Genomic DNA, 13,199 nt, shown 5'->3' on the forward strand with positions numbered 1-13,199 from the left:
CCATCAAGCCACCAACACTGGAAGGTTTTCTTAAACCAGAACAGGGAGTTCCCAGGCTCCCTCCCAGGCTCCCTGGTTCCCTGTCTCCTCAGCGAATCCTTCCTCCTGCTTTCCTATGGCTGGGGAGCTGCACAGTGAGAGGCCTGTGGACAAAAAGCAGGCGCAAAGGCAGGAGGGATAGGAGCCCAGTTGGTGGGGAGGCGGCCTGTGGACAGCAAATGACATGCTGCCCTCTAAGGAGAAAATAGGAGGTGTTCCTCTCCACGGAGGCAGCCTGGACAAGGCTGGAAGTGGGGCCACGAGGCTGAGTGAGCTGGGCCTGGGCATTCATGATTGCTTTTCTCCTCTCCCATTTCAGGTCCCAGCAGCTGGGGTTCCCCCTCAGCCCGTGAGCGGCCATGTCCAACCCCAGCGCCCCACCACCATATGAGGACCGCAACCCCCTGTACCCAGGCCCTCCGCCCCCTGGGGGCTATGGGCAGCCATCCGTCCTGCCAGGAGGGTATCCTGCCTACCCTGGCTACCCGCAGCCTGGCTATGGTCACCCTGCTGGCTACCCACAGCCCATGCCCCCCATCCACCCGATGCCCATGAACTACGGTGAGTCCTGGAAGGGAAGATGGAGGGTGGGTAGGAGGGACAGCACTTGGAGCAGATGAGGGCACCACCTCCTGCCCCTTTTCTCTTCTAGTTCCCCTTAAATCCCTTTTCTCATCTTCTCTGTTGAGATCTCTCCCTCTGTTTCTTGTCTTTGTTATCCTCCACTTTTTCCCTCAGCAACTGGCCCCCAGCCACTTGCTGGCCCTTTGTTCAAGGGGATCCATGAGGCATGTCCCAGAAGGTACACACCACAGGAGAATGGGACTGGGCCAAGAAATGACTCCTGAGGGGTTACCTCAGGGCACCAGCCCTGTTTCCCAACAAGCTGCCAACAAGCTGCTGCCACCTCCCAGACCTGTCGACTTCCTTAGGGAACTCCTTTGGGAACCTGAACCACTTTCCTCATCCTTTAAAGTGAAATCTGACTTTTGCAAAAGACATTTGGAGCCAAGTTTGGTAAACATCATGGCAGGGACATGCTGTGTTTGGTCAGAAATGAGGTGAGGCCGGGCGCGGTGGCTCATGCCTGTAATCCCAGCACTCTGGGAGGCCGAGGCGAGCGGATCACCTGAGGTCAGGAATTTGAGACCAGCCTGGCCAACATGGCAAAACCCCATCTCTACTAAAAATACAAAGTTTAGCCAGGCGTGGTGGTGTGCACCTATAATCCCAGCTACTCGGGAGGCTGAGGCAGGAGAATCGCTTGCAATCCCAGGAGGTGGAGGTTGCAGTGAGTCAGGATCGCACTACTGCACTTCAGCCTGAGCAACAGACCGAGACTCTGTCTCAAAAAAAAAAAAAAAAGAGGCCAGGAGCGGTGGCTCATGCCTGTAATCTCAACACTTTGGGAGGCTGAGATGGGCGGATCGAGTTTGACACCAGCCTGGCCAACATGGTGAAACCCTGTCTCTACTGAAAATACAAAAAATGAGCCGGGTGTGGTGGCATGCACCTGTAATCCCAGCTACTTGGGAGGCTAAGGCAGGAGAATCGCTTGAACCCATGAGGTGGAGGTTGCAGTGAGCCGAGATCACGCCTTTGCACTCCAGCTTGGGCAACAAGACCGAAACTCTGTCTCAAAAAAAAAAAAAAAGGAAATGAGGTGAAGTTAGAGTGCAGTGAGTTTTCCTGGGTGGCTCAAGTGTGGATTTTAAAAGTAGTTCCCAAAGAGGCATTCAGGCATTCAGGCATTCAGGGAATGTTTGCAGCCCTGCAGCGTCTGTGAACCCCAGAGGGGTGTCAGCCAGCTCTCACCTGGACATGTGCGCTGGTGCGGATCTGCGCATTGGTCCTGCACAGTCACGCACACCCTCTGCACACCTGCCTCTGTGAGACTGATGCAGATCCCCGTCTTCACCTCCATCCCTGCTGCTGCACAAACTGCATTCTGCCGCCCTCCTTTTCTCCGACCCTGTGTCTAGAGGACCCCAGCTTGGGAGAAGAGTTCCTGTTATAACACTTGTCTTTTGGCTGGAGATACCTGAGACTTTGAGATTGTCAGGGAGGCTTTGGGATTGACGCCACATGTCTGAGGTCCCCAGCTGGTCAAGTGTCATCTGTCCCTAGGCCCAGGCCATGGCTATGATGGGGAGGAGAGAGCGGTGAGTGATAGCTTTGGGCCTGGAGAGTGGGATGACCGGAAAGTGCGACACACTTTTATTCGAAAGGTAAGATAGGTGCTGGGAGGTGGGTGTACCTGGGGCCCCTTAGGCTGTGGGAATGGGGAGTGGGTAGGCCACAGTAGCCCCAGGGCATCAATTCCATGAAATACACTGGCTGCCTGTCTTCTCTAGCCTTGTCTGCTTCTCGGAGAGGCACCTGGCTTCTCTAACCCCAGGGTTCCCTCTCTTTTTGCACCTCTCTTCTTGACCATGTTTTGGGAGGACACATTCAGTCTGGGAGAATCTCCTAGGTGGGCTCTGCCACAGTGCCCGCCTTCCCCAGACATCTTTCTCCCCTTAGACTATAGGCAGCTTGGGGCCAGAAATGATCCTACTCGCTTGTAACCCACACTCTCCATCTCACAGCTGCACAGAGCGTGCACACTGAGCTGCTGGGGTGCAGAGGCCATACTGGTAGAGCATGGTGGCCAGGCAGGGCAAGTCAGTAGTCACCAAGGCTGGTGTTGGACAGGAGGGGAGATGGCAGGGAGCATGGGAGGGGGGCTGAGGAAGAAGTGCACATGGCCTCTGAGCCAGGCATCTCACTAGGATCGCCTCTGGGCCAGGCTGCAGCTAGGGAGGGTTCTTGAGTGGGAGGAAAGTATTGGGGGCTGGCGGCTTCCTGGGGGAGGCCAGGGGTGCCGGATGGTGACCCATGCCCGGCCGTCTGTGTACAGGTTTACTCCATCATCTCCGTGCAGCTGCTCATCACTGTGGCCATCATCGCTATCTTCACCTTTGTGTAAGTCTCTAGGCCTTGTCACCCACTCCTACTGCCCTGGGGGTTCAGGATCACCAGCTGGGAGTGTGGGTGGCGGTGGGCCCTGCTCTCAGGGTGACCATGGGCAATTAGAGAAGGTGAAGCCAGGGCTGCCTGGCGGGCCTGGGTGGGGCAGACAAGCCTCAGAGTGACTCCTCCTGTCCTCCCCTGCCCCACAGGGAACCTGTCAGCGCCTTTGTGAGGAGAAATGTGGCTGTCTACTACGTGTCGTAGTGAGTGTGTGCTCCTCTGTGGCTGGGCAGGGAGGCAGGGGTGGCAGCTTCTGTTTCTAGGTCACCAGCTTTGCTCAGAGCAGGATCAAAATACTTTTTGAGAGGGCCCCCAAGTTGGTGCCAGTTTCCCATGCCAGAGGGTGTGGGTGTGCGTGCCCAGATGAGTAACAGACCCCTAGAACTCAAGAACAAGAGTGGGACCTGCTGGTGGTGGCGTGCACGCTGCGCTGCAGCCCCCGTGCCCTCTCAGCCCATCAGCTGCAGCCTCCCCAGACCTCCTTCCTGGCCAGAGCCTGGTGCTTCAAAGCATCTCAGTGACCCTGGCTGGGGGTAATCTTGTTCTTGCTTCCTGTTGAGTTGCTTCCCCTCAGACTTCCGAACAGCTATTTGGGCCCCAAATCACTGGCCTTGTGTGTGCTGCCAGACGGGGCAGGTTTGGGCCTGAACTGCTTCCCTATCTCTTTCTCCCCAGTGCTGTCTTCATTGTCACCTACCTGATCCTTGCCTGCTGCCAGGGACCCAGGTGAGTCCCAGAGACTTAGACAGTGAGAGAGGTGACAGGGATTGGGATGGGGGCCGAGTATTTTGGAAAGAAAAAGGATTCCTTTATAGCAGCTGAATGGAAACTTACAAGAAATGAGGAGGATGATGATGACAGCTACTGTTCAGGTGTATACAAAGGACCATGTGTGTGCAGGAGCTAACTAGCTGTCACTCTTATAGTAACCCTGCAAGACAGGTAGCATTTTAGCCAGTTAACAAATAGGAAGAACCCGAGGCTCAAAGAGGCTCAGTAACTTTCTCCCCGTCACACAGGCAGTCAGTCTAAGAGTTGCAAACCAATCCAGGTGTTTCTGGCGCCACAGCACAGGTCTGTCCCATTGGTCCATGTTGTCCCTGCGTACCACACCTGAACAGGTGCCAAAGGCCATGCCAACCTCCCTCCTTGGAGTCAAGGCTTAATCCTCCAGGCACAGGAGCCAAGCACTTCCTTCTGCTGCAGGAGCCTCTGACACCTGAGGGGCCCCAAGTCATTTAATCAAGGCTTCTTTTTCCCTTCAGACGCCGTTTCCCATGGAACATCATCCTGCTGACCCTTTTTGTAAGTCTACAAGGGTGGCAGGAGGGTGTGGAGATGCTGTGAGGGAGACTGGTCCCAGGGAAGGGATGGGGACCCACTTCAGAAGGATGTCCTGGCTGTCTCCCCCACCTTATCTGGGCCACCTATTCTGATCTCCTCTGTGGCTGCCTCTTTCCAACTTGGTGGCGTTCCCCAGCTCTGGCAGAGGCCACCATGGCCACTCCCCCAGCGCCCTGCCTTCCTTCCTTTTTAGTGTTTCATTCTTGTCTCTCTCCTTCCCTCAGACTTTTGCCATGGGCTTCATGACGGGCACCATTTCCAGGTACATTCAAGGATAAAGCACCATTCTTGGGAAACGTGTATTGTGGGGAGTGGGGTGTTCCTGGGCCAGCAGCCAGCTGCGTGGGTGGATTCTGGGCAGGTCCCCTCTGGAAGTGGTGATTTTGAAGTCATTCATACGTGGCTTAATGCCTCTTGTCTGTAACTCCTGCTTCTCCCCAGTATGTACCAAACCAAAGCCGTCATCATTGCAATGATCATCACTGCGGTGGTATCCATTTCAGTCACCATCTTCTGCTTTCAGACCAAGGTGAGGGCATGGAGGGCCCTTCCCTGGCCCCCTGACTCCCCTTTCTTATCAGGCCTGGACAGGCCCGGACCCCTGCACACTAGGGATGTTCCCTAGAGACCTGATCCCCTTCTCCTCATCCACACCTACAAAACCGTGTCCTGTTTCTGTCCTTAGAATGTTGTGGGGACTCCCATGCCCCCTAGGAGGCAGCACTGGGACTCCCTGGCAGGGCCAGTCTGACTGGGCTGGTTGTCACAGCCGTCTGACAGGTGCCTCTTTCTCTCTTCCTGGCAGGTGGACTTCACCTCGTGCACAGGCCTCTTCTGTGTCCTGGGAATTGTGCTCATGGTGACTGGGATTGTCACTAGCATTGTGCTCTACTTCCAATACGTGAGTGTCCCAGGAGAGCTGGGGTCAGTGAACCCAGTGCTCAGAGCAGATTTCCTATATAGCATGGTCTCACAGGTCCCAAAGGCCCCTGGGGTGGGCTCTGACCTCCAAAACCTCTCAACTGGCTAGCAAAGGCACCAACATGCAGGCAGCATCCTTGTGGGTGAGGGTAGACTCTATGTGGAGATGGGCGGCCTTGGAGCCAGAGCACCTGAAGCCCTGGACTGCATTACTGCACTCCTAGGGGAAGGGGTGGATTCAGTCTGCCTGGCAGCTGAGAATCAGGTTCTAGGAGGCAGACTGGGAGAGGAACCCAGAGGACTGAGATGATGGGCCTGGGTGGAAGGGACCTTGGGGGTGTCTGGATCCAATTATTTCCTTTATTCTGTTCAGCTGGGGGAGAACAGTGCTGAAGGGGAAGGATGGGGACATGAGGGCTGCCTGCCCATGGGCCAGCTCTGCCCTTCTGTGGATGGCCACCTGTGGGCATGTCATGCGGGCTGTCCTGTGGGTGCTCCCAGATTTTGATACTCACCAGAGGGGTTGGGGGGCCTCCCTTCTTCCTTAGTCTACCCCTCCCAGGCTGGGCTGTAGGAACTGGTCTACTGAATGCTGACCATGACTGGGGGGTGCTGGGTCTGCCCCCTTCAGAGCTGTAACTCAACTGCGTTTTTTCTAGAAGTATAGTGGACACTTGTGTACCTTGGCTGGCTTTGGAGATTGGTTTTATACAGCCGTTGCAGGATGGCCTCCGCTTCCTCTGCTGGATATATCACCAGTCTTAATTCCTACAGGATCTGGAAAGGCAGTAGCTTTTCATGGAGAGCTAGCTTCCCAGCTCTACCCACTCTCATGCCACTGTCCTGGGGGAAGCTGGGGCCTGTGGGCCTGTGATTTGCTGAAGTTCCTAATGCCATTCTCTGTACCCTTCTTCCCCAGGTTTACTGGCTCCACATGCTTTATGCTGCTCTGGGGGCCATTTGTTTCACCCTGGTGAGTACGTCCCAGCCCCACTCTAGGAAGGGGAGCTGAGGGGATGAGGGGAGGAATCTAGGGAAGGAGGCATGAATTTAGACTGCCTGGGAGGCAGGGAATGGGGCCATAGCTGGCCATTCCTCTCACTACTGTCCAGAGGTTCCACTGATTTTTGTGGGCACTCTCGCCATCTCTTGTTCAAGCTGCCTGCTATTATTGAGAACGGTGTGTCTGCTTCCTTTCCTAGACTGTGAGCGGCTACAGTGTAGAGCCCATATGTTATGCTGTGCGTTTATGCGGCCCTAAGCACGGTGTGGCGCATATGCCCCCAGGACAAATCTGCTGAGCAAAAATGAGCTCTGGACACTGATGTCTGATTTCTCACTTCTGGCTTCCCTATCCTTGCAGTTCCTGGCTTACGACACACAGCTGGTCCTGGGGAACCGGAAGCACACCATCAGCCCGGAGGACTACATCACTGGCGCCCTGCAGATTTACACAGACATCATCTACATCTTCACCTTTGTGCTGCAGCTGATGGGGGATCGCAATTAAGGAGCAAGCCCCCGTTTTCACCCGATCCTGGGCTTTCCCTTCCAAGCTAGAGGGCTGGGCCCTGTGACTGTGGTCTGGGCTTCAGTCCCCTTTCCTTCCCCTTGAGTAACATGCCCAGTTTCCTTTCTGTCCTGGAGACAGGTGGCCTCTCTGGCTATGGATGTGTGGGTACCTGGTGGGGACGGAGGAGCTAGGGACTAACCGTTGCTCTTGGTGGGCTTAGCAGGGACTAGGCTGAAGATGTGTCTTCTCCCCGCCACCTACTATATGACACCACATTCTTCCTAACAGCTGGGGTTGGGAGGAAGATGAAAAGAGCCTATTCGATAGCTAGAAGGGAATATGAAAGGTAGAAGTGACTTCGATGTTACGAGGTTCCCCTCCCACCTCTCACAGGCTTCTTGGCTACGTAGTTGGAGCTGTTTCTTCCCCCAGCAAAGCCAGAGAGCTTTGTCCCCGGCCTCCTGGACACATAGGCCATTATCCTATATTCCTTTGGCTTGGCATCTTTTAGCTCAGGAGGGTAGAAGAGATCTGTGCCCATGGGTCTCCTTGCTTCAATCCCTTCTTGTTTCAGTGACATATGTATTGTTTATCTGGGTTAGGGATGGGGGACAGATAATAGAACGAGCAAAGTAACCTATACAGGCCAGCACAGAACAGCACCTCCCCTGGGCTTGCTCCTGGCTTGTGACAGTATAAGACAGAGCAGGCCACATGTGGCCATCTGCTCCCCATTCTTCAAAGCTGCTGGGGCCTCCTTGCAGGCTTCTGAGATCTCTGGTCAGAGTGAACTCGCTTCCTGTATTCAGGCAGCTCAGAGCCGAAAGTAAGCGGCAGAGTCATACGTGTGGCCAGGAAGTAGCCAGGGTGAAGAGAGACTCGGTGCGGGCAGGGAGAATGCCTGGGGGTCCCTCACCTGGCTAGGGAGATACTGAAGCCTACTGTGGTACTGAAGACTTCTGGGTTCTTCTGCTAACCCAGGGAGGGTCCTAAGAGGAAGGTGACTTCTCTCTGTTTGTCTTAAGTTGCACTGGGGGATTTCTGACTTAAGGCCCATCTCTCCAGCCAGCCACTGCCTTCTTTGTAATATTAAGTGCCTTCAGCTGGAATGGGGAAGGGGGACAAGGGTCAGTCTGTTGGGTGGGGGCAGAAATCAAATCAGCCCAAGGATATAATTAGGATTAATTACTTAATAGAGAAATCCTAACTATATCACACAAAGGGATACAACTATAAATGTAATAAAGTTTATGTCTAGAAGTTAAAACCCTGTATGGCTCCAGGAATATGTGTGGCTCTGCCCAAAGCATCTACTTCTTCCTTCTGCATTCTGGCTTGGGCTGTCCTACCTTTTCCAAGGTAATCAAATACACTTTACCGCAGCACTTTCTGGGGATGGATGCAATAGACTAGTGAAGGCTCAGGAGTCGGGTGGGGAAAGAGAGAGCTCAACCCTATCACACTGGATCACTGGATATGGAAGAGACCTCTTGGCTGTAGTGCTTGACCTTTTCTGCACCATGGACCCTTTCCAAAAGCTCATGAGAGCTAACTCTCTTCCCCAAAGAGCTGTATGTATACCTACAGTTTTGCAGATGGAGGAGGGGATGGACTGCAGGTTCAGTCCATGTCAACTCCTGTCTTAGAAATCACCAGTCCCATCTCTTAAAAAATGAGGAAACTGGGCCTGGTGCGGTGGCTCACACCTGTAACTCCAGCACTTTGGGAGGCCAAGGGCTGGGGGGGAATCACCTGAGGTCAGGAGTTTGAGACCTAATGGCATGGTGGCACTCACCTATGGTCCCACTACTCAGGAGGCTAGGTAGGAGGATCATTTGACCAAGAGGCGGAGGTTGCATGACTGGACGCCTGGGTAACAGAGCGAGACTCCGTCTCAAAACAAAAAACCAAAAAAATGAGGAAACTGAGGCCCAGAGTCGAGTCATTTGGACTCAGTAAAGAGCAGTGCTTTTTTTTTTGCCTCTATACCCTGAATACCTTCTTTGATTCTCTTTGTTTCAAGGCTGAGCGGGACCCCACCCTCCTGGCCGGCAGCTCTGAGGGCTTGGTCCCGAGGGCCCGGGGCCTAGGCTGGTTGCACTTAAGTCTCTAGGTTTGCCCCACCATCCAGCTGGGAACACTGAGCTCTGTGAGAGGCAGCACACAAGAGTAACCAGCCCCACCCTCTGCCCCTCCCATCCCAAGGGACTCACAAACCCAGACCTGGTTCCTTTCTACTAAACACTCAATAACTTTATTTGCCTTTGGCTTGGCTCCTTGGTGTGGGGCGGGGTACGGTTTGGCAACAGTCTGGGCTTCATGCGCCCTCTGGTGGGCCTCAGAGGCACGAACTGGGATCCGGGCCAAACCTGAGGACTTCACAGTCAATAGCCTAGGAGGGTCACAGCGCTCCTCAGGTCTGCACCCCAGACCCAACATCAGGGGACGGGGCACGCTGGGAGGAAGCCCTGAACCTCTGGCTCTCATACTCGCCCGTGTTGGACAACCGCATGTTCTGCCGAGCCTTCATCTGCTTCACACGGTCCTTGTCCACTTCCCGCTTGGTGAGGATGAAGAGGAGGATACCACAAGGGAAGCCGATGGCCCTACGGGTGGGGAGATGTGCACGGGGTTTGGGGAGGGGCCAAGCCTGAGCCAGAGGAGCTGGGGGAGTCATTCTAGCTTCATCAATTGCATGAATGCTGCAATACCTCTTATAGTCTATTCGTCCTCTGTGCTGGCTGCTGGAGGGACCCACACAAATCAGATCCTGTTACTTCCCTGCTTAAAACCCCGTAATAGTGCTCCATCACTTCCTGGCCAAGTCCAAACTCCTAGGCATGGCACAAAAGGCCCAGTGTGGCTGGGTCTCTGCCTACCTCTTTCCTCCTCCCCCCTAGAGCCTGATCCTCAGCACGAGCACTGCATTCCTGAAATAGCACCTGTGCAGGATTTTCCAGGCAGCCCTGACGCTTTCCCTCTCTGAGACTTGGCCAAGGTACCCTCCCAATTTTCCCCTCTTAAGCTAAGTAACCACTGCTTGGGAGGCACTTTGGTGTGGGGGAAAGAGCATGAAGTCACAGACTAGGTGAGAATCCTAGCTCAGTCTCAGTTCCTTCCTCTGTGAAATGGGGATGTAATATTTATCTCAAACACTAAAACATTACATGGCAAAGTACTGGCACACCTCACATGCAGAAAAAAATGTTGATTTCTTCCTCTTTTCCCTTTGATATTGGTCAATAATATGCATTAAGGTCAGAGTCAGAGCCCAATCACAATGTTCATAATGCCTTCTGAGTACTACTATACAACTAGTACAAGCTCACATGATCTCAACGAACTACTTACTTAAACTTAGGTCTCACTCCAAGCTCCCAAAAGGGAGGATGAGGCCAGGGACCCAAGTCTGAATCAGATTAACTCAGCTTACTCCACAGTAAACCCACTGTCTTCTCAATTCCACATACTTCCCCACCTCCGCTGCCCCACCCCTCTGAGATTCCAATCGAACCCAACAATTCCGTTCCCACAACTTTGGATTCAGCTCGCCACCTGAAACTTAGAGAAGTTTCTGAGTCCTGCCCTCCCATACAAGCCACGCCCCGTTGGTGGGCAAAAGGGTGGTTAAAACTCACCAGGCCAGTCCTACAGCTTTCATGGGGTTCTTGCCCCTCTTTCTGGGAATGTATTCCAGCTCCGGGGATAGGGGTTCAGGTTCCTCCTTGCCCTCTGGGGAGCTGTGGCTTTGCAGGGCCCGGATCCTGTTATGAGAAGCCTTGTTAGCTGTGGCTCCTGCGAGAATCCCTGTGGATGGAGGTAAGGAAGGTCAGTAAGAAGAGATGAGAAGAAAGCAAGCGGGGAGGTGGGGGGCAGTAAGGGCTTGGGAGGAGCGGCTGAGATCTGGGGAAGGGGAGTGACCAGTCTGAAGTAACAAGTGCTAGGGAGAATCCAAAGGGAGACTGGAAAATCGCCACCGAGGTGGCACCTTTGGAAGCCACTTCCACGTCACTGCGGGCTCATCACCCTGGTGCTAGGACGAAAAGCTTCGCTGTTCTTCCTCAGACGACAGCATGGGAAGGACTGCAGTGGGACTCACATGAGACGTATGAAGGAAATCCGGGAAAAGGTTTTGAAACTGCAAATGTTAGCACTGGAAGGGACCTTAAAGGTAGTCTACTCCATCCCTTGCACTGTATGGAAGAGGAAGCTGAAGCCCTGAGAGAAAAACTGCTTTGCCCAAGGTCAAACTGCTAATTATCCAGGGCTGGAACCCAAGCCTCCAGAAGCCCGGGGCTCTTTCCTCTGCACTGCGGTGAGTGTGAAACACCTGGAGCGCGGGAGTCTAACGGGCTTCCTAGGAGCTCCCTCTTGCAGTAAGACTCCGGAGGTGTCGAGCAACCCGAAGGCGGGGGGGATGCACTGGGTGACCTCTAAAGAGCATCTCTGCACCCCCAGACTCTAAGATCTTGCAGAAAAGTGTGGGCAGGAACCAAGAGCCCTGACCTCCTGCTATCGTCGGGCTGGATGTGAAAGAAAAGGGATCTTCTGCAGTCCTGCCCTCCCCGGGGTCCCTCTCCTTACCCCTGAGGACGCGGGCATTTCTCGCCCCCCGGCCCTTCAGCGCCGTAGCAGCTACCACCGCCGCCATGTTCAGATCCCACCCCCCTTCACCGCGCTCCCCGCCGGGAATTGTAGTTTCCGTAAGGGGCCTCCCCCGCTCCTTCCGTCCTGCCTACAGGCCAGAAACTACATGTCCCAGAAGCCCGCAGAGCGGACCCAGGAGAACTACTCTTCCCAGGAGACCCCGGAGGCGCGCACGCTCGCTTGTTTCCCTCCAGTTGGGGGCGGAGTCTGGTGGGGCGGAGTTTGGGTTCTCTCCGCCACGCCCCGGCCCCGTCTTCCAATGCCGCTCTGTGATTGGTGGGGCCGTCAGCCAACCTTCGTAGCGATTGGCCGAACGGCCGTCGCTCTTCCTGCTGGGGAGTCGCCTACGCCTACTTCCTCCCGGGAGGAGGGGCTCGAGTTCCGCGTCGTCGCGCAGAGCTGACTCTGGGAGGCGTTTGGGCCCACAGAAGTGGATCCGCCGCTTGCGCCGCATGGAGTCCGAATCGGAAAGCGGGGCTGCTGCTGACACCCCCCCACTGGAGACCCTAAGCTTCCATGGTGATGAAGAGATTATCGAGGTGGTAGAACTTGATCCTGGTCCGCCGGACCCAGGTGAGAACTGCCGCTCCTCAGGCCATGGGACAGGAGACGCTCACCCCTGGCCTCTAACCCCTGCTTTTCCCTGCTCCCCTCCACACCCGACCGGTCATTCCTACCGATGTCTTTCTTCCCCTCCTCCCCCACTCCCACCCTCACACTTAGTTCTCAGGCCTGGCTGGGGTGGGGGTTCCCTGACGCCTCCTCTGGCCCTTCCCCTCACACACCCCCTTCCCATCATCCCCTTGGCCCTCCCTTACCGCACGGTCGCTGGCCAGCCGTGGCCTCCCGTCCTGTGTCCCGCGCGCCCCCCCGGACCCCCGTGTGTCTGACTCCACCTTCCCCTCTCGCCACATGACCCGCCCCAACCTCAGGCCTCCTCATGCTTCTCTCCATACCTCTTACCGCCTCCCGAGCCCCATCTTCTAACCCTCTCCCCAAAGCAGATGACCTGGCCCAGGAGATGGAAGATGTGGACTTTGAGGAAGAAGAGGAGGAAGAGGGCAACGAAGAGGGCTGGGTTCTAGAACCCCAGGAAGGGGTGGTCGGCAGCATGGAGGGCCCCGACGATAGCGAGGTCACCTTTGCATTGCACTCAGGTAGGTCTTTGAGGCGATCCACCTCAAATCAGTTTAGGTGGGCGTGTAAGCATTAAACATCAGCCATGGACAGAACGTTATGGGGGACACAGATGGGCAAGATGCTGGCCTTGCGCTGGAGGAGCCCACAGGTGGGAAAGTGTGGGAGAATGGATGATTGCTTGGCTTCTGGCATCAGTCGAGACACCAGGCTTCAAGTCCTTCCTCTACTTTGCCAGTTAACCTTGATTAACCTCTTAGTTTTCTTTTAAAAAGTTATCTTTGGCCGGGCGCGGTGGCTCACTCCTGAAATCCCAGCACTTTAGGAGGCTGAGGCAGGTGGATCACTTGAGGTCAGGAGTTCCAGACCAGCCTGACCAATATGGTGAAACCCCGTCTCTCTCTACTAAAAATACAAAAATTAGCTGGGTGTGGTAGCGGGTGCCTGTAGTCCCAGCTACTCGGGAGGCTGAGGCAGGAGAATTGCTTGAACCCGGGAGGCAGAGGTGGCAGTGGACTGAGACTGCGCCATTGCACTCCAGCCTGGGCGAGAGAGCGAGGCTCTGTCTCAAAAAAAAAAAAAAAAA

At 55.0% G+C, this 13,199-nt stretch overlaps 3 protein-coding genes across 4 annotated transcripts; 2 read left to right on the forward strand and 1 right to left on the reverse strand.

Moving 5' to 3' along the window:
• Positions 1–355: 355 nt before the first annotated feature.
• Positions 356–8,096, forward strand: TMBIM1 (transmembrane BAX inhibitor motif containing 1). The gene is made up of 11 exons (XM_032147739.2): positions 356–600; positions 2,167–2,267; positions 2,939–3,003; positions 3,201–3,254; positions 3,727–3,777; positions 4,317–4,356; positions 4,620–4,657; positions 4,837–4,924; positions 5,201–5,296; positions 6,236–6,289; positions 6,680–8,096. The coding sequence occupies exons 1-11, from the start codon at positions 399–401 to the stop codon at positions 6,824–6,826; spliced, it is 936 nt and encodes a 311-aa protein (XP_032003630.1). The 5' UTR covers positions 356–398; the 3' UTR covers positions 6,827–8,096.
• Positions 8,097–9,056: 960 nt separating this feature from the next.
• On the reverse strand, positions 9,057–11,521 carry LOC116464477 (probable hydrolase PNKD). The gene is made up of 3 exons (XM_032147740.2): positions 11,414–11,521; positions 10,468–10,636; positions 9,057–9,435 (listed from the first exon to the last, which is right to left on the reverse strand). The coding sequence occupies exons 1-3, from the start codon at positions 11,478–11,480 to the stop codon at positions 9,243–9,245; spliced, it is 429 nt and encodes a 142-aa protein (XP_032003631.1). The 5' UTR covers positions 11,481–11,521; the 3' UTR covers positions 9,057–9,242.
• A 332-nt stretch (positions 11,522–11,853) lies between these two features.
• LOC116464478 (angio-associated migratory cell protein) lies at positions 11,854–12,902 on the forward strand. Of its 2 annotated transcripts, none has more exons than XM_032147741.2 (2): positions 11,854–12,049; positions 12,478–12,902. In XM_032147741.2, the coding sequence occupies exons 1-2, from the start codon at positions 11,929–11,931 to the stop codon at positions 12,687–12,689; spliced, it is 333 nt and encodes a 110-aa protein (XP_032003632.1). In that variant the 5' UTR covers positions 11,854–11,928; the 3' UTR covers positions 12,690–12,902. The 2 variants fall into 2 exon arrangements, with proteins under 2 accessions (XP_032003632.1, XP_032003633.1); XM_032147742.2 differs by having other exon boundaries at positions 12,481–12,892.
• Positions 12,903–13,199: the final 297 nt, after the last annotated feature.

Source organism: Hylobates moloch, unplaced genomic scaffold (genome assembly GCF_009828535.3).
Source record: "Hylobates moloch isolate HMO894 unplaced genomic scaffold, HMol_V3 SCAFFOLD_782, whole genome shotgun sequence".
Classification (NCBI taxonomy): domain Eukaryota; kingdom Metazoa; phylum Chordata; class Mammalia; order Primates; family Hylobatidae; genus Hylobates; species Hylobates moloch.